The sequence below is a fragment of the Fundulus heteroclitus genome, chromosome 20, assembly GCF_011125445.2.
Source record: "Fundulus heteroclitus isolate FHET01 chromosome 20, MU-UCD_Fhet_4.1, whole genome shotgun sequence".
Lineage (NCBI taxonomy): Eukaryota > Metazoa > Chordata > Actinopteri > Cyprinodontiformes > Fundulidae > Fundulus > Fundulus heteroclitus.
This window is the reverse complement of record NC_046380.1, coordinates 3,097,999-3,120,019: the sequence shown is the minus strand read 5'-3', so window position 1 is coordinate 3,120,019 and position 22,021 is coordinate 3,097,999. Positions and strand designations below refer to the sequence as shown.

The 22,021-nt window shown below is 43.3% G+C and overlaps 3 protein-coding genes across 3 annotated transcripts in view; 2 read left to right on the top strand and 1 right to left on the bottom strand.

Moving 5' to 3' along the window:
- The window catches only part of LOC118567219 (nuclear factor 7, brain-like), a gene marked incomplete in the record, with an annotated part of 854,268 nt that overhangs the window by 329,013 nt on the left and 503,234 nt on the right, over window positions 1-22,021 (top strand).
- Window positions 3,480-5,548, bottom strand: LOC105938221 (tripartite motif-containing protein 35-like). Its single transcript, XM_012879888.3, has one exon. It carries the CDS (start codon window positions 5,297-5,299, stop codon window positions 3,869-3,871), a length of 1,431 nt encoding a protein of 476 aa, XP_012735342.2. The 5' UTR covers window positions 5,300-5,548; the 3' UTR covers window positions 3,480-3,868.
- LOC105938231 (tripartite motif-containing protein 35) lies at window positions 20,098-21,754 on the top strand. Its single transcript, XM_012879899.3, has one exon. The coding sequence runs from the start codon at window positions 20,262-20,264 to the stop codon at window positions 21,621-21,623; it is 1,362 nt and encodes a 453-aa protein (XP_012735353.2). The 5' UTR covers window positions 20,098-20,261; the 3' UTR covers window positions 21,624-21,754.

Below are 22,021 nucleotides of genomic sequence, written 5' to 3'. Positions count from 1 at the left end.
GAGCGTCTGCAGTGTCCCTGAGACCCTGACAGTGATGGCAGAATAACTGGACTTTCAGGTGAGCTGCTTCACAAACAGAACCCGACTCTCTCCAGATGGATTTTCTTCCTCAGAGCTCCACACATCCGCCTGGGATCGCTTCATTGGAGACGTGTTTCAGTAAGAGGGGCCTGGTCAAACATCCTCACATATGATTGGATAAACCACTCGTCCGCCATCTTTAATGACGTGCTACAAGCTCTTGCCAAACGCGGTCGGTAGAAGAGGGAAAAACATTGTTTCCACTAAAAAAAGTTAAGCTACCGCACCCTGTCGGCGGTGAAACATCCTCGGTGGACCCAGCTCGTTTTTACAGGCGACCCCCGCTTAAATATTACTTTGGATGCAAGACGCTTGAAACAGAAAAGTATACTTCAACTTATTTAATCTACTAAAGACAGAAACGGTTACAGACACATCAGCGCTGATGGGCTCTTGATCGGCAAGAAGCCCTGTGAAGGTTTTACATAGACCAGCCAAAGAGACATTGAAGAAATTTCAAAAATATATATTCTTAATTTATTACAAAAATCCAAAAATTATTTAAAAATGATAAATTTGGGGCCCAAAAACTGAGGTCAGCATAACAAACTACAACTCAGGTAGTAACACAAAGAACTCAAGCACAAAACTGACCTAACAAACGAGACATGAGGGGGAACTTAAATAGTGGCTGATCGGACCACTGCTAATTCACACACAGGGTTAATTAAACACACAAGAACTTAAACAAATACTAGTCAGCACATTACTAAATCTTTAAACCGAATAAATATTACTAATGAACTAAGTTACAAAAAGAAGAAACATTAAAGAAATGGTAAAATTAAATAAACTAAAGGCCAAATTTCCCCTTCCCCTGCCAAACAAATGGAACAACCCGCTGAGGAAGCTTGACAGCCATATAAGGACATCAGCTGGAGCTCATCTGTATGATTTCAGCTACAGGTCCAGAGGAAACTGGTAACTCAAAAGAAGAAATTAATTTGTTGCATTTAACAAAAAATACAAGAGAACTGACAAACAAAGTTAACTAAATGTGTGCACTGCAAATAGTTAACTAAAGAGTCAGACTAATGAAGACAGTTTTAAAGACAAGAATCTAAATTACTCAAATCAATATGTAAAGTAATATTAAGGAAGAACAGAAAACCAATACCCTTCCTGTCTCTATGTGTCAGTTGGAACCGCTGTCACAAGCCCCGACTGTCCATCTCATCAGCATTATAAAGGAATCTAGGTACCGACCCATGGAAGGGCTGAACGCTTCCTGATGTGTCATCAATGGAGAAACTGTGTCACCTCTGACAGATTGTGTCATATCCTTGTGTCGGTGCTGTCTAAGTGGGACATGCAGTTCCCGGGTTAAGCGGTCCGTTCCACTGACACAGTTGATATCTTAACAAAAGCCTTCAAAGCCGTTCTCCGGTGTTTTTTTTTAGTTCAGTTCAGTTCAGTTTATTCGAACAACAAAACAATATAAGATGTGTAAATACAACACAACACAATGAATACATAAACCATAATAAATTGTTCGAAAAGGAATGGGACGAAGTATAAACTTTTAAGTTTCCCATAATGATTCAAGTGACCTAAGTTGCTCATTTAACTAATTACATTCACTCTTCCATATTAATCTACCTGTTTTTTATCTTTCCTCGTCTACATATTTATCCAAAAGTAATTTTTTGTACCTTCTCTTAAACAAATTTATGTTCACACTCTGCTTTAAACACGGCTTTAAACTATTCCATAACTTCACTCCACTACTTGATATAGTCATTCTTTTCATCGTTGTTCGTACCATCTTCGTTCTGAATGCTGCATCTCCTCTAAAGTTATATTTTTTTATCTCGTTCTTGAAACAATTCATTTATATTTTTAGCCACGAGTTTGTTTTTTACTTTATACATTACTTGCGCTGTCTTAAATTTTACCAGGTCTGTGAATTTTAATGTATATAGCTTTAAAAATAATCGATTGGTGTGCTCTCTAAATCCTACTTTGCATATTATTCTTATTGAATATTATTTCTTTTAAAGAATTAATATTCTATAGATTAGACAACACTTATGAAATAGCAGCATCAATGCTACCGTTTGCTTCCTCGCTGCGAGCCGCCATTGTTGTCTGGATCAAAACGGTCGCTTCTCTGATAACGTCACATCTACGATCCTGATTGGCTCGTCCGTTTTATGTTGTATTGAAATCCCTGCCAATGGCAGCGGGTCCAGATGGACGAGTGGAGCTCGGCAGAACTGCATCCATCATGGCGAGACTCAGGTGATCACAAACACACATTATGATACACAAACATTTTGTTTGATTAAACTTCCTATTAAACCGCCAACAGGTACGAATTTACTTCTGCGTACTTTACCGAGACTAAAAACAGATGGTAGGAAAGCCACGCCTCGGCTTTGTCAAGAGTTTATAAAGTACGCTGAGAAATTACCGGCAGGAATAAAGGTACGCCTGCAGATTCATGATGAGTCATCAAAAGCTATTAGTTTCTACTCTACAGTTAAAACAAACCAATGTTCTGAGCATTTTGGCATTAATATAGAAATATTCAGAAGGTAAAAACAGAAAGTCCACAGTAACGTGAGTAGTGTTTTCCTGTATCCCTTTATTATTACATAATAAAAGGACATAAATGATTTTAATGTGGGGGTGTGACTCATCTGTGTGGAGCAGAGGGCCTGGTTCCAGGTAGTAGTAGTAATTACTATTCCAGGTAGTAATAGTAACGAGGAAGCATAGAAGAATAAAGAGGTGGTAGAGACCGTTGATATGTAAACTGGACACTCTTTTGGCCGGGAGGGAGCCAGTTATAGTAGTTTTAGGCTGCTGGTGAGAAAGACTACTATTTAGGCTTTTAGTGGTTCCTGTCGCCTCCTTCAGAAGAAAATACACAACGCAGACCCAGGAACCAGAGTTCACGCGTTCTTTTTTCTTTTTTTAAAAACTTGCAGTTTTGATTAAAAGTTGGTTGAATAAAGGGTTGAAGTTGAATTCAGTGTTTGTGTGTTCTGTATCTAAAAATAGGTTGCTAAGCAACAGCATAAAATGTCCAGGACTGCACTCAAAATATATGTTTTGAATTTGTTGATAATTATCGTCCAGCCCTAGGTATAGTAGAGAGTCAATAAATTATTATTATCATTGAACATTATACTTTACTTTCTTGAAGAGCACTAGGGCAAAATGTATTTCATTGCATCAGATATGCTCTGTGTATAATACATATGCTAATTAAATAGAAACGTTGGCTAATCTTAAATAAAAGATAAAAAACAAGGACAAACTCACCTGGCAGCGTTTACCTGGTTAGCTGATAATCAATGTTTCCTGAACATCTTTTGAAATGGACCTTAGAGAAGAACCAGTCAATGCTTGACCAGAAGATCCTTAAAAACGATTTACAAAGACAACTTTCACAGACTTATATATTTCTTTAATGATCGACAGAGTGTTAGGCGAATTTATTCAGATGGTCCATATGAACACACTCCAATCGGTTGAAATGACATATGAGAAAACACACCAAATAAAAGTAACAACAATAATAATTTCACTGACAGTATGGCACTAAGCGGGTTATAATGTTTCTAGAGAACATAGTGTAGTTTTAATACTTTAGGGCCTTTAGTAGGATTCAATAGATTATGCAACATTTCTATACATTTGTAATCCATCATGCATTGATTGGTTATCTACATAAAATCAGCCTTTAAGCGTTTGTGTTAATAATTCAGCAGGATGGTGGATTCTCTGTATGTTTGGTTGCATTGATGACCATAAAGCAGCTGCAGGGTTTGATGCTGCACTACTGTCTGCTTAAGTTCAACCTCAGAGAGACATTTTCAGGTATGATCTTCAACGAGGACGCGGATGCAGTGTTGAAGTACGGGAACAGTTTCTCAGTAAAGGAATAAGTGAAGGTGTGAATGACCGTGTTGGCGTCGAGGTCGATGAACAGCAGCTTCCCTCTGTTCCAGTCCAAAACGGCTCTGATCCTCTTCAGCTGTCCGTTCACTGACAGAACCGTGGAGGGTTCCGACAGGGCCCGGGCAATGTATTTACCTTTTAGGCATCCGATTCTCCATAAACGGGTTGGATGAATTCCTTTTGTCTGGACGCCCTGCGAAGCCACGCCCACAAACCAGTCTGTGTTGTCTCCGACCTCAACATCCCAGCTGTAGGTTCCTGACATGAAGGCCTCAGAGCCCAGGACGATGCGGAAGAAGTCAAACCTCTCCGGGTTGTCGGGGAGGCTCTGTTTCTGCCCACATCTCACACTCGTCAGATCCTCAGAGAGGATGAGCTCAGAGTTTGCTGTGTTTGGATCCAGAACCACAGGAGTGTAGGACACCAGATGTTTCATCTTGTTCCAGATGTTGAAGCCCAGGTTGCCCAGGTGTTTGGCCACATCTATCAGAGCTCCTGAGACAGGCTTTGGGTTATCCAGCAGGGTGCGCTGTCGGATGTTTTGTACGGCGGTCTTGAAGCTCTGCAGCAACGAGGCATCTTCAGCTTTTAGCATTTCTTCTGTGTCTCTGATTGTGCGTGAAAGAGCATCAACCTCTTTATTCAGGGCATCAATCTTTAGGTTTAACTTACGAGTCTTCTTGCTTTCTTCTGACCTCAGAGCAGCAATCCTGGTTTCTTCTTCTTTGTTAAGAAACAGACGTAGCTTCCTGAACTGCTCCTTGATGCGTCCCTCGGTGTGTTGGGTCTGGAGCTTAACATGTTCAGCTGTGTGACCCAAGGTTTCTTTCTCTTCTTTGAAGACCTTCAGCTTCTCCTGTAATGGCTCCAGAGTCTTTTTGAGCTCTTTCCTCTGAAGCTCAGCAACTTCAGTAATAGGTTTCAACTTGTGTCCAGCATGTTCATCTGAATGCTGACAAATGATGCATAAAGGCTGCTTGTGCTCCACACAGAAGAGTTTGAGTTTCTCACCATGCAGACGGCAGGTAACCTCTGGTTCTGGAATGCTGGGAAACCTTGGTTTTGGTGGACCCTTGTTCCTTTGTCTTTGTAGGAACGCCTCACAGAGCTGTTTTAAACTCAAGTTGCAAGGAGGATCACTCGTAGTGGATGGTTTTTTACAAAGCGGACACTCCAGGATTATTTTCCCTTCCCACCAGTTATTCAGGCAGCATTTACAGAAGCTGTGGCTGCAGAACAAGACAACAGGATCCCTGAAGATGTCCTGACAGATGGAGCAACAGAGGTCCTCTTTCATGCTGAAAGACATTGCTTCTCAGTTCAGTTGAAACTCTGTCCAAGCAGCTAATCAGTCACTCCATCCACGCACTTGAACGTTGTCGGCTGTGAAAACTCACATTTAGTGCTGTTTCCTGCTCCGTGTGTCCTCTCTCAGCGGATCTTGTTGGTTTGATCTAGATTGAACTGAGCGTTCTCTTTTTGTGTTCATGCTGATGAGGAAGAGGAACACGTGTTTACTGACAAATCTCAGGTATGAAGGTATGAGAACAGGGTGGAGCTTTTATCTCTCTCAAAATTTTGACTTTAACTTTAGAAAGTTCCTTGTTTGGAAACTTAGCTTTATTTGTAATTTCCAAGCAGTAATGACAAACGCACATTATGTGAGATTTTATGTCTGTATTTCTTTAAAAGAAAGGCGAAAGTTTTGAGTCACTTCCTGTGATTTTCTGTCATAGGGAAGAGCTGAAACGTCCCGAGGGCTCCTAACATTTCATCCAAGTCTCAGCTACTTGCAGCTAACGCACTTCCCTAACCTGTTTTTCCTCCTCATTATTTCTTTTTACAGTAATATTTATTATAATCATAGTACAAGCCTTCAAGTGCTTAAATATTTAGTTTTATGTTGAGATATGACAATAGCATTATTTTATCAAAAAGTAAGTTCTGTTCTGATAATTAAAAAAAATGTGTGTAAAACCCCAATAAATGAGAAGAAGGAGATCCAGGCAGTAATGCTTGTGGCAGTTTATTTCATCAGAATCAGTTTTATTTGCCAAGTATGTGAACACATACAAGGAATTTGACTCTGGATTGTACAATGCTCCTAATGTGCTTACCTATACAATAACACAATAAAGCAATAATAACAATCAAACACTTGATGTGCACCCCACAGTTCCTCGGGGTGCACATCACGGACAATCTCAGCTGGTCTGTGAACACCACGTCACTGGTGAAGAGGGCACAGAAACGCTTGTACTTCCTGCAGATGATGAGGAGAACCCACCTGCCCCCGCCCATCCTCACGACCTTCTACAGAAGCACCATAGAGAGCATTCTGACCAGCTGTTTCTCTGTATGGTGTGGAGACTGCAGTGCCTCCGACTGGAAGAATGTGAGGAGAGTGGTGAGGACAGCAGAAGGGATCATTGGGGCTCCCCTTCCCTCCATTAAAGACATTTCATCTCAGCGCTGCGTGTCCCGTAACATCATCAGGGACCCCTCACACCCCCACCATGGACTGTTCTCCCTGCTGACTCTGGGAAGAGGTTCCGCAGAATCCGCTGCAGGTCCACCAGGTTCTGCAAAAGCTTTTTCCCTGCTGCCTTCAGACTGCTGAACTGCTGCTGAACTGCTGAACTATAACCCATAAACTCTGCACAACATTCGCATATTTGCACATTTTGCATCATTGCATCTCCATCTAGCATTACAAATGCTGCCGAACTTTCTAAAGTTTCTTAATGTATTCTTGCACAAATGCCCTTTGCATAATAAATTCTGCACATACAAATGGTTTTAATAATACTCACCTGTACACTGTGACTTCCCCTGCATTGTCTACATTTCAATTGTTTACTATTAAATCACTGCTGCACCTTATACTGTAATTTAACTTTACTGCAATTTACAAGCTGTATGCAACGAAATTTCGTTCTGTACGCACTCTGTGCATACAAAATGACAAATAAAGTTGTCTAAGTCTCTAAGTCTCAGTCTGCAGTACAGAAAAGACAAATGAACACACTATAAACAAACAGCGAAATTGAGACAACGATGCAACGGTGCAAGTAGCAGAAAATGACACATGAATCAACATTTATCATTGATTATCGCCATTTTAGAACATCCCAAACTATCATATCTAACAGTAGAACCGTGGGTAAACACAAGAGCTGGACATTTTTTCACCACAGCCATCATTTCATCAGATAAAAACCAAGCCTGTTTTCATTGTGTTCTGCAGAAAACATGTCAGATTTATCATTTACAAGCTGCAGCCGTCCTCTGCGAGGTTGCTGCATAAAACAGGAATGTATGTGGAAAAATGCAGTCAATCTGGTTGATCAGAACTTTTACAAGTCAGTTTTTTGCCTCCTTTATCCTCATCACTTTTTGATTATTTCAAAGTCTTTACATTTAAATGTTTTTTGAAACAGAAGCTTGTGTCATAAAACGTGTTTTCTTAGGTTTTTATGCAGTTATTGCATACAGGAAGCCATTTCCCAGAAGACATGAACCTGTCAGAAAGAATGTTCCCAAACATGAAATGACAGTGATAACCGGAGGTTCTGAGTTCAACTCCCACAGACTGCCAAGACCCTATCTATATAATCTATATTATTATTATAGATTATATAGTCTAATGAACATTAAAATAATGTACGCATAGGAATCTAAAACAGCCTTTACTTAATTAGTTGAATCCACAGTTGAAGATAAAATGCTGAAAATATGATCTTGTGTTATGAGATTGATTCATGAAGCTTTCATGATTTATATTTTAACTTGTTATGTTACTATTTGGTTTAGATATTTTGTTTGGTTTGTGTGATTATTCTTTAATCAAAGGTGGGACGTTAGTGGAAAATGGCCTACTCTGCTTCTAAATTTAAACCTTGTGCAAAACATGTCACCTTTAACAGAATGTCATGTATAGTCTATAGTCTGTGTTTGCAGAGATGTAAGGTTAACCAGAGTTCAGTTTCTCAGTGTGTGCTTACATGGTGGTAAAGCATTCTTAAAACTGTATTATTGTATTGTGGGTCCGGGGTCTTGGCGGGGGGCTGCTGCGGCTAGCCAGCGGCTTGCCGGGTCTGTGGCTGACCCCTCTGCTCCCCCCAGGAGGGGTGGGGGGCAGAGGTGGCTAGGGTAAGGTGGGGGAGGGAGGGGGTTTATTAGGTATTTAGGGGGTGAGGGGGGGTTCTGGTTGGGTGGCCCGTACAGGTAGTGTTGGCCCCCCCTCTTTGGGGGGCCCGGTCCGGGGGGCGTCTGGTCCGGGGGCGGGGCCGGGGGTCGGGCAAAGGCAGTCGTATAGTTGAATTGTGGTGCCCCCCCCACTTGGGATTGTTGGATGTGAGTGTTATGTGGGAATGTGTGTACAGCGCCTCAAGTCTCCGCTAGGTGCGGAGCCCATCCCCCCACGTCCTGCCCTCCTCCGCTGCGTTGGCAGGCACCTTGGCCCTCTGGCGCATTGACGGTCCTCGGGTTTGGGGCGGGTTCCCGGGTGGGCGCCGGTCCATTCCCAGCGGCGGCTTCGCGGGGCCTGGCCCCCCGGGGGGCGGCCGGGGCCCCTGCCGCGGGGGCGGGGCGCCCCTGGGGCCTCTGGCCCTCAGGGCCCATGGCCGGGACCACTTCAGCGGGGCTAGCTGCCGGCGGAGCCCACGGGCTCGTCCCCGCGGCTCTTGGGGGCATCGGCATTGCGGTGGCTGGGGGATTTCCTCGGGGTCGTCCCTCCACTTTCCTTGGGGGGGGGGGTTTGCAGATTTCCTGTGTCGGCCCCTCCTGGGCGCCCTGCTTTAGGGGCCCCTTTGGGAGTCCGAGGTTACGGGTCCCCTGACCCCTGCCTCTGTGCTCGGGGAAGGCGGGCCTTTGGTTCTCCACAACCACTATCAAGCTATTTCAATCTGAAAAACTCACAGAGAAAGAAATGGCAATTAGAAGGATTTTATTGATACAATATTTTAAGTCTTTGGCGCTCAGACCTCGGCAGGAACATTAATGCTGAATTATACTTTAATATGCATAAGTAGATGTATGAGAACAGGGATGTTCCCCCCCAGGTCTGAAACTGGTGGTGGAGTGGAGATAGAAGAAGTTTGTTCAGTCCATATGATGATCTGTTTAAGATAGATGTCCAACTTGATAAACACAGGTTTGCATGAACTGTCCATGATGAGCAAGCTTGAAGCGACTGTGGAGAGGAAAAACTCCCCTTTGGGAAGAAACCTCTGGCAGAACCGGGCCCAACATGGTGGTCTTCTGCCGGACCAATAACAGGCGATAGGGAGTGATGAAGACTGAAGGGAGAAAACACTCTGATGGGTTGAGGATGGAGGAACGTCTTGGAAGCTAGATGAACTCAGCTACGATGGTGGAGAAGGGGTTGGGGGTGGGTTGAATCGGACATCTGATTCGAAATCCAACATGCAATCCGTTTGCGCTTGCTGGTTAGCAGGCTGAGACGTGGATTTGAAGTTGCTTTTAAGATGAGCGCGGGATGCTGATTGGCTTCATGGAGGTGCGGTTCGTAGCTGATTGGCTCACATCAGAGGCGTATCGGACTCTGATTGAATGGAGGCAGGCGATGAGTTTCTACGATTGAACTTGCGCCTTCAGCTTCATTTCCTTCTGGATAATTTTCACCTAAACTAGTGCACTTTCACAAACTCCCACAGGTGCTGGGTCCCAGGTATTAAGTGTTCACTTATATACAGAAAGCCTATAATTTATTTATTTATTTATGTTCTTTCACTCTCTTTTTTCAGGTATCACATTACATATGTCAGCTTAAATAATAATACATTTAGCAATGGTATCAAGGTGTTACACGATTGTATCTGTTGCTTTATGTCTGTTGGTTGTGCTGTTCTTTTTGTGTCTCTTTCCAGGTGATGGAGCAGACAGAGGACGTTTTATCATTCTATCCCTTTTATCTCTTCTTTCTTTCACCTCTTCTCTTTCTTTTTTTCTCTCTTCTTGTTCTTCCTTTACTCTCCTACTTTCCCATTGTAGTCTCGATATAATTTAAAATTCTCCCTGCAGGAATCACAATAAAGCTATTTACATGCACAAATCAAGCGGAGCACTATGGCGAAAGCTGTTTGCTCCACTTGTGAAAGCAAAATCTGTCAAGCTCTATGTGGCATTAAGATATTAATTCTTATTGCCACATTGCTAGACAGGACACTGGGGGGGGGGGGGGGCTGTATTATCTCCTGTGTGTGTCAAAGTGTGGGGGATCATTTGGAGTGGGAGAGGAGAGCTGGGTCCTCCTCAGGCTTTAGGATTAAATGTAGGGACCAGGATGGAGTTGTTATCTTTCACAGAGGGGTTTGTTTCTCCCTGACAGGCTCCTCCTGTCTGTGTACATCTGTTCCCTATAAAAACACAGGGTTTGTCTTACTTAGTGTGCATTTGGGGAAGAATACCTTGAATGCTGTTTACTTTCAATAAAGAATGGTCTCTGTATTGAAACAATATCTTGCTTCTTGATAATCCTTTTTTCCATGACAGGTCTCTGCTGGAAAACTGAAAATTACCAGAATAATCATCCAAGACCTATACCCAAATCAACACAGACGTAGTCCACCAGACACAAAACTAACCTCCTTCTATGGAAGTAGCTGTTATCATACACACTTTTCTTTGTGTTGTGGGCTGGATGGCTGTTTCCTCATCACAACCTGCTACACCTGCAGCTGCTCATTATCATCAGGTCGATTCACCTGAAACTCTGCCTACTTATACATCTAACAGCCAGTCAGTGCCAGATCGTCCTGCTGCCTGAATGTTTGCTCCCCAGTGTTTGTGTACGCAGCTTGTCCTCACTGGTTCTTTACTCCAGTGTGTGTGTTCACCGCCTCCTTTTCCTGTGTCCCTGTGTGGATCAACTGCTTGCTCTGCCCTCTCTGGGGACGACCTGGACTGTCTCTAGTTTCTGAGTATTGCCTTAACCTTTGGACTATTCTTTCCTCCAGCCTCTTCAGCCTAACACAGCCTTTCCAGTCATCACTCTAACCAATAGGCCACCACTCCCCTATGTCTGATTTATACGCGAGTAAACAAAGAAAAAATCTAATCTTTTGAGCCTCACCAAAATATTTTTTTTAAATAAACACTGCAAAACTAGATGGAAATCCTTTTGAAAACATAGGAGAAGCCTCAGATTTTGTATATCCGCATCTTGATTATAGAGGCAGCAAATCTGGACTGACTCAGCTGAAGGATATTTGTTTCACAAAGATTTTATGATGTTTGTTTGTTCATGTTATGGTGATTGTACTGAAACAACAATTTCTCCCTGGGATTATTAAAGTATGTCTGAGTCTGAGTCTAGTAGGCAGTGTGCCAGGTGGGCCTGTGATTTTGGCACAGTTTATCCAAAACGTACCAAAGCTGTGCCAGATGTGTTTTTAACTGTGAGAAAGGGGAGCAGGTCGAACAAAAGTGCTGATTTCCATTGTAGGACTCCTGCATGCGAAAAAACCTTTGGTCAATAAGATTTACATCAACATGCACCATTGTGCACAGCATCTGTGCACAATGGTGCATGTTGGTGCAAATCTATAAACTGAAGAGAAAATCCATATATCTTGATTTATTTCCTTTTTAAAAAGCTTTAAGTCCTGCCAGTTTTCTGCCAATTTGACAAAAGTTCAGATTTTTGAACTCCAGCGAAAATCACCGTCCACGCCGTGGGCTGTTTTAACGCTCCTGATGCAATTTGCATACGGTTAACATGTAAATCCAGCGTTCACGCCGCCGTCGGTCTGAACGCACCATCAATTGCTCACAGCTGCAGCTCTGGGAGAGTCCCATGGGAAAAACCCAGCTGTGCACAAAGCAGCAATGAAGGGCAGTTTTGTAAGATCCGTTATGCGGTGGGATTATTTCACCAGGAAACATTGGACAAAGATGTGCTTTACTTGTTTAAAAGGTACGACTCTAGTTTTTAATTATACTGACCTTGCGGGCTGGGGTTAAGCATTTTGACAGAGTCAGCAATATTTGATAGACTATGGCATCTTGTGTGGTTAAAGTGCTGTAAAACCAAAGGTATCTGTGAAAAGAAATGTAGGGACTTGTTTTAGAAACATTAAAGCCTCCTTTTTAGAGTTCTTTAGGAGGAAAAAAAACGTCACAATGTCTGACCTACTTTTCAGGCACGATAAAATGGGCGATGCTTTGCTTAAACCTGTACTGGTATAAACGGGCTTAAAGGGTTGGAGGGCCCAAAGCGCCTCAAGATTTCAGAACAAGGTCTATGAAATCAGAAATGCTTTGGGATCTAATGTAAAATTAGCTGAAAAAGCTGAATTTGGGGATGTGTTTTTTATCTCTATGAAGAGGGTGAAGATTATCCAAAGTTAGGCTAAAATGAGAAATCTCAGCAAAACTAAAATCTGTGTAATTGTGACGACAGCAGTGGATCCACCTAAACAGTGTTTTAATGAAAATGTGTTTTTATGTTTTTAAATTAGGAGTAATTTATTTAAAATCAGGTTAATAAATTGGAATATTTTTGCTGTTTAAGTTTTTGTATTTTAGCATCTCCTTCACTTAGTAAAACACATTGTATAGATTGAACAAAACAAAATAGGAATAACCTTTACTGTCCCACAATAAAGGTGTGAAATTCAGCAGCAAAGACAAACCTAAAGGGAAGCATTCAGTTACACAAAAGGTAAAAAATTTAAAAATCAAAAATAAGAATACAACTACACTATACAATACAAAACATAAATAGCATATTGGAAAAATTAAGGATATATGCAGCTCAGTCAGGTGATTTAAAAAATATGCTAAATTTAGGTTTATACTTTATACCATTCTGTTTATACTAAAAGCAACAAAAGACTCTTTGTAGCAGTGATGACTCTAAAGACTAACAGCTGCTGGGAGGAAGGATCTACAACAACGTGGCTTTGTGCGCCTCGGATGCAGCAGTCTCTCACTGAAGGAGCAGCACAATTACACACAGACTAATGTTTTCAAGCCCTAATTTTGTGTTTCCAGCTAATTAAAACACTACATTCAAGTTAGAATATAACATCTGATCAATAAAAAAAGCATTTTTAATACAGAAATGTGAAGTTAATGAAAGATGTGTTTAATACCTGCTTGGAGGTTATTTTCAAAAGCTACTTTTAATCTGATAACCTAGCTTAATTGGAACACAGGCTATAATTTACTGAACATACATGTTGTCTTTTTCACAGACTGCAGTGAGATTCTTGTCTTATCAGTGTTGACAGAAAAGAGACCAGTCACATCTCAAGAATCATCGACAAGCTGTTCACAGGGGAGTTTCTTTCCTGACACAGAGTTGGTAAACCTGATTTACTCCTATTTCTCCTCCAGGTGTTTGTTCTTTGGTCAAGCTCAGAGGTTTTCTGTCATGTTTTTCTTCATGCATTCTTATTTTTCTGGCTGCATGCCAACATATTTTCCAGCTCACTCATCAACTCAACTTCGCTGCAGCTTCAAATAACTGTATAATGTAGGTTTGCACTGGATGAACTCTTTGTTCTGTGGAAGGAGAATTCTCGCGTTGAGGCAGCAGACTTGGAGACCTAAAACCTAAATTAACTTGTCTTGTACGGTTTGGGTTTATTAGAAACCGTTTTCTAAGAAGCGTTCCATGGATAAACAACACTTAGATCTCTTCAATTCAAGGACTCCACAATGCAAGTCAGCTCATTCCCCTGAAACCACACTGCAACCAATGGTGCATTTACTTAACTTCATTAAAGGGTGACTTTACAATTAGAATTTTTATTTAGAAATTTTCTTAGTCTTTTCTAAACTCTTGTCACTCAGCAGTCCGCTTGTTCTGCCTCCCAAAACATGTTCTGCATGAACAAAAAAAGTCCGAAACCTATTGCTCCACAGCCACAGCTGGCTCTGAGGACCTTCCACAATGGCTCTTAAAAGTTTGTCTAAGAATGAAAAAAACAACAACAACTACAGTATAGTGTGACTCTATGAAACTAACAATGATTAACAATAAGTTACCAATATTATTATAAAAATATGATATGAGCAAAATAAAGAAAAACTGTCTGAAACAGACAACTAAATGTCTAGGAACAGAAAACTGGGGACATTTAGAAAAATGGCATCATTGTTGAGAATCAAATCTCAGTATAATAATAGAAAGAAAAACTAAACTTTATAATTCTGATGATGCATCTCTATGTTGTGAACTGAAGAATTGTTTTACATGAGATGAGAAACAGCTTGAAGAAACAAGGAAATAAGTCTAGTTTCCTTCAGCTGAAGCACAGAGTTTTCTCACTGGCATCGATGAGCGAGAATCCAGCAATATTTCCTGTTTCTTCAGACTGCAGTTTATTACAGTTTTTATTGGTTGCTTTGACCCAGCAATCAACTCAAAACCCACATTTTTCAAAACAGTTAACGCAGAGGCCTAAACAGTGGCACCAATGGTCAAAATTAAACATTTTGTTTGCAAAAGGCTCCAACTCTGCCAAAACATTTAACATATGATCCAAAAGCACATTTTGCCCTCAAACAACACAACTTTCACACACATGTTTGAGCCCTTCCAATCATTCATTACACAAGGGGCAACAAAATACAAAACACCACACTCAATGTGAATCAGTGCAGCATTGCTGGTCATTGTAGCCAATGACTGTACGCAGCTTACATGGCAGTGTCATTTGTAGTCAAATTTGCCTTTTTGCAAAAAATGGATCCAGAAGCAAATATGTTGTGATGCAAATTTTATTGATTCTTCATTCTTTTTTTTCCAGATAAACAAATGAAATATTCCAAAAAAAGAAAGATTCCAACAGAAAATACTAGGGCTGTTTGTTCCTTCTAGTCCATTCTGTCCTGACAAATAGGCCACATGGCCTCATCTACATCACATTCAATATTTTCCCTTGCTATGCACATAGGGAAAAAACTTCTTGTATGCCTGATCCATCCTTGACATGCCTCTGCATCTATATCTTGTGCAGCAGCAGTCATTGCATTGAGCAAGGGCATCTGCTCATAGGGGCAGTGATCATACACTTTCCATCTCCATGCACTGAAGAATTCCTCTATAGGAATAGATAGAGATGTATCTGTATATACTGTATAGCAGCAATACCTGCTGTCCCGTCGAAAAACTCTTACCATGGATGCATCCTTGTTTCTGTTGAGAAAAGGTTGGACTCTTTGTCCTGCACCTCTAAGTGAAAGGCCATGATTTACCACATGATCAATCATAGTTGCCTGAATTTCATCTGTAACTTCAGCCCTTCCAGCTACACTGCCACCTCACACATGGATTCCTCTTCCTCATAATCTTCTTCCCCTGACCCATCTACCTCTAACTCTGACTCTCATCTGCCTTAGAACATCCATGCTTGCAAAGAACAACACACAACATGGCACCTTTTACGTAAAGCCTGCAAACTGACTGCAAATTGAAAAATTGTGTAAAGAAGTGTCAATCAGGTGCTTCAGTGATTTCATTCTGATCAAGAAGTTTCTAAGCGCTTGGAACATATAGTTTCTGTTTTGCTTCAACAGCTAAAGCAATGGAGTTTGGACTGCATGAATGACATCTGCGTTAACTGTTTTGCAAAAGAGCGGGGGAAATGAGTTAAACCAATGGAAATGAGTTAACTCATTTGCAAGACGTGTCTTTTGCTCTGCAGAGATGGTGATGCTGAAAACTGAGAGGTTGCCAGTTTCTTCAAACAGGTCAAAGCAACCAATAAAAACTGTATCTGCAGGTGGGAATTCTGTCAATGATAAATATCCAAATAATAAATAATAAATACTTGAGCACATCAGCCTATTGAGTGGCACTGGGACATTTTTGGGATTTCCATTTCAGCACATTGTTTTGGTAAATTAGAGATTATCTTTAATCTGTTTGTGGTTTACCTTTCCTGCCACTCAGGCTCTTCTCACACATTTTGATTTTATTCTGCTTTGTATCTGAGCAAAGATTGCCAATAATATATTTCAACAAGAATTAATATTGTGGTTGATATAATATGCCACTACAAAAACGGATCTAAAAACAAGTAAAATGTTCTTAAAGTTAGTCTATTTGTCCTTGATTTGAGCCAGTAAATAAGATTATCTGCCAATGGAAAGAGTATTTTTACCCCTAAAATAAGATAATTAGATATAATGCACTTAAAATAAGATGATAGAGATGAGTTGTTCCTATTTTAAGTGGAAAAATCTTATTACATTGGCAAATAATCTTATTTACCTGCTTAAATCAAGGACAAATACACTAATTTCAAGAAAATTTTAACTATTTTTAGTTCTGTTTTTTCTGCAAATACAGGGTCAGTAACTAAGTTAACCACATGTCATATATTCACGTGAATGAAGGCATCATTCAATAATTATTTCTTTTTTTGACCTGATAATGATGTAAGGGTCACTGTTCTTGTCATGATTTGGGTTTTGTTTTGGTTTGTTTATCATTTGATCAGCTATTCTTGTCTTCCACCTCAGGTTTTGTCTGGTTTTAGATTCTTCAGCTTCTGTACTGTTTTAATTTACCCGGTCTTTGTATTTAGTTCTGATCTCTTTTCGGTGCTCTGTGTAGTCTTAGTTTATCTTCCATCTTAGGCTCGTTCTTCGTGGTTATTTATGTTCTAGAGTTGGTCTAGTGTCTGTTCCTTTCCATGTGTTTTCTGTCAGCTCGGTTCCTCCTGCAGCCTCTTTCCCCCCTCTGATTACATCCACCTGTTTATGGTTAATTGGCTCACTCTCTCTCCTTTGTTCTCCTGCCTTTTTAAGCCTCCCTCCTCTGCCACTTCCCTGCCAGTTCATCGTCAATTCTAGTCATGTCAGTTGTGTCTTTCCATGTCAAGTGTCCGGTGAGTTTAAGTTACACATTTTTTCCTGTACTGTCTACTTCTGGATCATTTAAGTTTGCCACCTCCCAGTATGAGTTTTTTGGACTGCCTTTGTTTGTATCATTTTTGGATTATGATTTTGACCACTGTTTTGCCGATAACTAATAATTAAATCCTGCTTTATCTGAAACCTCTTTGTCTGGTTGAATTCTGGGTCTTCCTGTCTCTGAGCTTCATGACAGAATGAACTGGCCATACCAGACCCTTTCCCAGACAATCCAGTAGAGGTTTTTTTTTTTTTGTCCCTCTCATCTTTTTCTTTTTTTTTTTTTCCCCCCACCATGAATCCGACACCGAGTTTGCTGTCTGGACTCAAAATTATGATGGACACTTGGGCTTTGTTTGGGACAGAGGAGGATGTCAGGCGCTTACCTGAGGTCGTCTTGGGAGCCTCATTTAAAGGATCACGGCTGGCATTCTGCCCTCCCGGTGTCGGTCCCAGACGCAACCACCTCTGCAGCAGTACAGCCCCGCAGCAGCCCCCCCGCCAGAGACGCAGGCGAGCAGCTGGTCCGGTTATCGCCTCCGTTCCTGGTCCGCCTTTGCCCAAGTCTCCAGAGGGGTCCCTGGAGGGTCCGCCTTTGCCCAAGTCTCCAGAGGGGTCCCTGGAGGGTCCGCCTTTGCCCAAGTCTCCAGAGGGGTCCCTGGAGGGTCCGCCTTTGCCCAAGTCTCCAGAGGGGTCCCTGGAGGGTCCGCCTTTGCCCAAGTCTCCAGAGGGGTCCCTGGAGGGTCCGCCTTTGCCCAAGTCTCCAGAGGGGTCCCTGGAGGGTCCGCCTTTGCCCAAGTCTCCAGAGGGGTCCCTGGAGGGTCCGCCGCCAGCGGGCGCCGAGGTGACCCAGGAGGGTCCGCCGCCAGCGGGCGCCGAGGTGACCCAGGAGGGTCCGCCGCCAGCGGGCGCCGAGGTGACCCAGGAGGGTCCGCCGCCAACAGGCGACGAGGGGGTCCAGGAGGAACCGCTTCCACCCAAGCCCCAAGAAGGGGTCCAGGAGGACCCGCCCTCGATTTCAGCTCCAGTGCCGGCTCCCCGCAGCTCAAAGACTCAGTCTCCTGTGCCAGCTCCACGTAGCTTTAAGGCACTGTCTCCAGTGCCAGCTCCACGTAGCTTTAAGGCACTGTCTCCAGTGCCAGCTCCACGTAGCTTTAAGGCACTGTCTCCAGTGCCAGCTCCCCGTAGCTTTAGCGCACTGTCTCCAGTGCCAGCTCCCCGTAGCTTTAGCGCACTGTCTCCAGTGCCAGCTCCCCGTAGCTTTAGCGCACTGTCTCCAGTGCCAGCTCCTCGTAGCTTTAGCGCACTGTCTCCAGTGCCAGCTCCCCGTAGCTTTAGCGCACTGTCTCCAGTGCCAGCTCCCCGTAGCTTTAGCGCACTGTCTCCAGTGCCAGCTCCCCGTAGCTTTAGCGCACTGTCTCCAGTGCCAGCTCCCCGTAGCTTTAGCGCACTGTCTCCAGTGCCAGCTCCCCGTAGCTTCAAAGCACTGTTGCCCGAAGCCTGTAGTCAGGCCCTGCCCGAAGCCGTTAGTCAGGCGCCGCCGCCCGTAGCCGTTAGTCAGGCGCCGCCGCCCGTAGCCGTTAGCCAGGCGCCGCCGCCCGTAGCCGTTAGCCAGGCGCCGCCGCCCGTAGCCGTTAGCCAGGCTTCCTTTCCACTCGCCTGTAGTCAGGCGCCCCCTTTAGTCACCTGCAGCCAGGCTCTGTCATTAGCAGCCTGTAGCCAGGCTCTCTCTTTAGTCGCCTGTAGCCAGGCTCTCTCTTTAGTCGCCTGTAGCCAGGCTCCCTCTTTAGATTCCTGTAGCCAGGCTCCCTCTTTAGATTCCTGTAGCCAGGCTCCCTCTTTAGATTCCTGTAGTCCGGCGCCAGGGTCTGCTTTCTTTCTCTCCAGGGCCCGCCAACGGGGTCCGAGGTTCCTGCTCCACCGATGGTCTCCGGGACGCCCGCCGGAGTACCTGACACGCCGGGGCCGTCGCCCGGGACGCCCGCCGGAGTACCTGACACGCCGGGGCCGTCGCCCGGGACGCCCGCCGGAGAACCTGACTCATCGGGGTTATCCTTCAGGATGCCCATCAGACTCTTGTTTGTTTGTTTTTTTTTTGTTTTTTTGTTTCGACTTTCACCCGGCTTGGGTTGTTTTTGTTTTGACTCTGGCCCTCCGTCCTGTAACCCCCTCCACCCACCCGGTCTAGTCTGTTTTGATTTTTGTTTATTTAAGGGCGTCTGGAATCCGCCCTTGAGGGAGGGGCTCTGTCATGATTTGGGTTTTGTTTTGGTTTGTTTATCATTTGATCAGCTATTCTTGTCTTCCACCTCAGGTTTTGTCTGGTTTTAGATTCTTCAGCTTCTGTACTGTTTTAATTTACCCGGTCTTTGTATTTAGTTCTGATCTCTTTTCGGTGCTCTGTGTAGTCTTAGTTTATCTTCCATCTTAGGTTCGTTCTTCGTGGTTATTTATGTTCTAGAGTTGGTCTAGTGTCTGTTCCTTTCCATGTGTTTTCTGTCAGCTCGGTTCCTCCTGCAGCCTCTTTCCCCCCTCTGATTACATCCACCTGTTTATGGTTAATTGGCTCTCTCTCTCTCCTTTGTTCTCCTGCCTTTTTAAGCCTCCCTCCTCTGCCACTTCCCTGCCAGTTCATCGTCAATTCTAGTCATGTCAGTTGTGTCTTTCCATGTCAAGTGTCCGGTGAGTTTAAGTTACACATTTTTTCCTGTACTGTCTACTTCTGGATCATTTAAGTTTGCCACCTCCCAGTATGAGTTTTTTGGACTGCCTTTGTTTGTATCATTTTTGGATTATGATTTTGACCACTGTTTTGCCGATAACTAATAATTAAATCCTGCTTTATCTGAAACCTCTTTGTCTGGTTGAATTCTGGGTCTTCCTGTCTCTGAGCTTCATGACAGTTCTAATGTGAAACCTTACATTTTGTGTTAACATTCATATTGTTCAGGTGAAACTAGGAGAAAATCTTGGAGATTCCCTTCAGGGTTTCATCATCTTGATTGTAATTTACCATAATTATTCACAGGAAGGAGTCAGAACTTTTCATGTCCACAACATTACAGCCGTACAGCAAAAAATGTTTGTTCTGAAAGTTGGAATAAGACTATTTGTGATGATTTTAAATAGTAAATGTATTAGTAAAAGAAGAACTTTGAGAATTTTGTTCTACGTAGGACCAGTTTTACCAGACATGGGCTCCGCCCCGTCCCTGTCAGTAATCACATGTTCTTCCTCCTCATGCACATAACGACAGAATTCACAGTTGAAACTCAGATAACAGATAAGATCAACGATGAGAGCAGAGCCAAAACTTTTCAAGGTGGATCCATGAGAGACCTATCGTCCTCCTGGACTGTTTTCGCCTGGAGATCGAAGGAATGTCGATGATACTGGAGCAGGACCTGCGTTGCTCCATCTGTCAGGACACCTTTAAGAATCCTGTCGTCTTGCTGTGCAGCCACCACTTCTGTAGATCCTGCCTGAATAACTGGTGGGAAGGGAAAATATTGCTGGAGTGTCCACTCTGCAAATCCTGTTCTCCCCCAAGAGACCCTCCTGACAACTTGGCGATGCGGATGATTGTTGAGGCGTTCCAACAAAGAACCTGCAGTCTGCATGGTGAGGAACTCAAACTCTTCTGTGTGGAGGACAAGCAGCCTTTGTGTCCCGTTTGTCAGCATTCAGATGAACACATTGGACACCAGGTGAAACCTATTTCTGAAGTCACTGAGGTCCAGAAGAAAGAGCTCAGAAAGACTCTGGAGCCATTACAGGAGAAGCTGAAGGTCTTCAAAGAGGAGAAAGAAACCTTGGATCACACAGCTGAACATGTTAAGCTCCAGGCCAAACACACTGAGGGACGCATCAGGGTGCAGTTCAGGAAGCTACGTCTGTTTCTCCAAAAGGAAGAAGAAACCAGGATTGCTGCTCTGAGGTCAGAAGAAAGCAAGAAGACTCGTGAGTTAAGCCTAAAGATTGATGCCCTGAGTAAAGAGGTTGATGCTCTTTCACGCACAATCAGAGACACAGAAGAAATGCTAAAAGCTGAAGATGCCTCGTTGCTGCAGAGCTTCAAGACCGCCGTACAAAACATCCGACAGCGCACCCTGCTGGATAACCCAAAGCCTGTCTCAGGAGCTCTGATAGATGTGGCCAAACACCTGGGCAACCTGGGCTTCAACATCTGGAACAAGATGAAACATCTGGTGTCCTACACTCCTGTGGTTCTTGATCCAAACACAGCAAACTCTGAGCTCATCCTCTCTGAGGATCTGACGAGTGTGAGATGTGGGCAGAAAAAGGGCGTTCCGGACAACCCGGAGAGGTTTGACTTCTTCCGCATCGTCCTGGGCTCTGAGGCCTTCATGTCAGGAACCTACAGCTGGGATGTTGAGGTTGGAGACAACACAGACTGGTTTGTGGGCGTCGCTTCGCAGGGCGTGCAAAGGAAAGGAAAGCATCCAAGCCGTTTATGGAGAATCGGGTGCATTGATGGTAAATACATTGCCCGCTCCATGTCCGATCCATCCACTGATCTATCACCCATCAGAAAGCTGAAGAGGATCAGAGTCCTACTGGACTGGAACAGAGGGAAGCTGCTGTTCTTCGACCTCGACACCGACACACACATTCACACCTTCTCACATACATTTACTGAGAAACTGTTCCCATATTTCAACACTGTGAATGAATCCCCTCTCATTATACTGCCGGAGAACCTCCGCGTAAAGCCGAATTAAAACAGACAGCGGTGCCGACGGAAAAGAATGTCGTGCATCTGCACACTTCCTGTTAACAAAAGATATATAAGCCACCATATAAATCATGCTCTGTTTCTGGAGAACCAGAGCATAAACAAATGTGCAGATTTATTAAATGTGCCAATGCTTTTGAGAATACTGGAAAAAGTATTAAATAAGATGAAAGTGTTCGCTCAAAGCATCCATTACTAGTAGCTGCTGACTAGATATATTGCCTCAAATTAATGTGCATTTAAATAAAGTGTATCTTCAGCAGAAATGTGCTTTACTGTCCATCCATTCACTGTCTATACCCACTTATGACTGCAGAGTCGTGGGGCTGGTGGCAATCTCCACCAGTGATTGGGCAAGAGGTAAGGTCCTCCCTGGACAGGTCG

Excerpts from the sequence above, each read along its gene's own strand:
- LOC105938231 (XM_012879899.3), top strand. The coding sequence starts at position 20,262 with ATGTCGATGATACTGGAGCAGGACCTGCGTTGCTCCATCTGTCAGGAC.
- LOC105938221 (XM_012879888.3), bottom strand. The coding sequence starts at position 5,299 with ATGTCTTTCAGCATGAAAGAGGACCTCTGTTGCTCCATCTGTCAGGAC.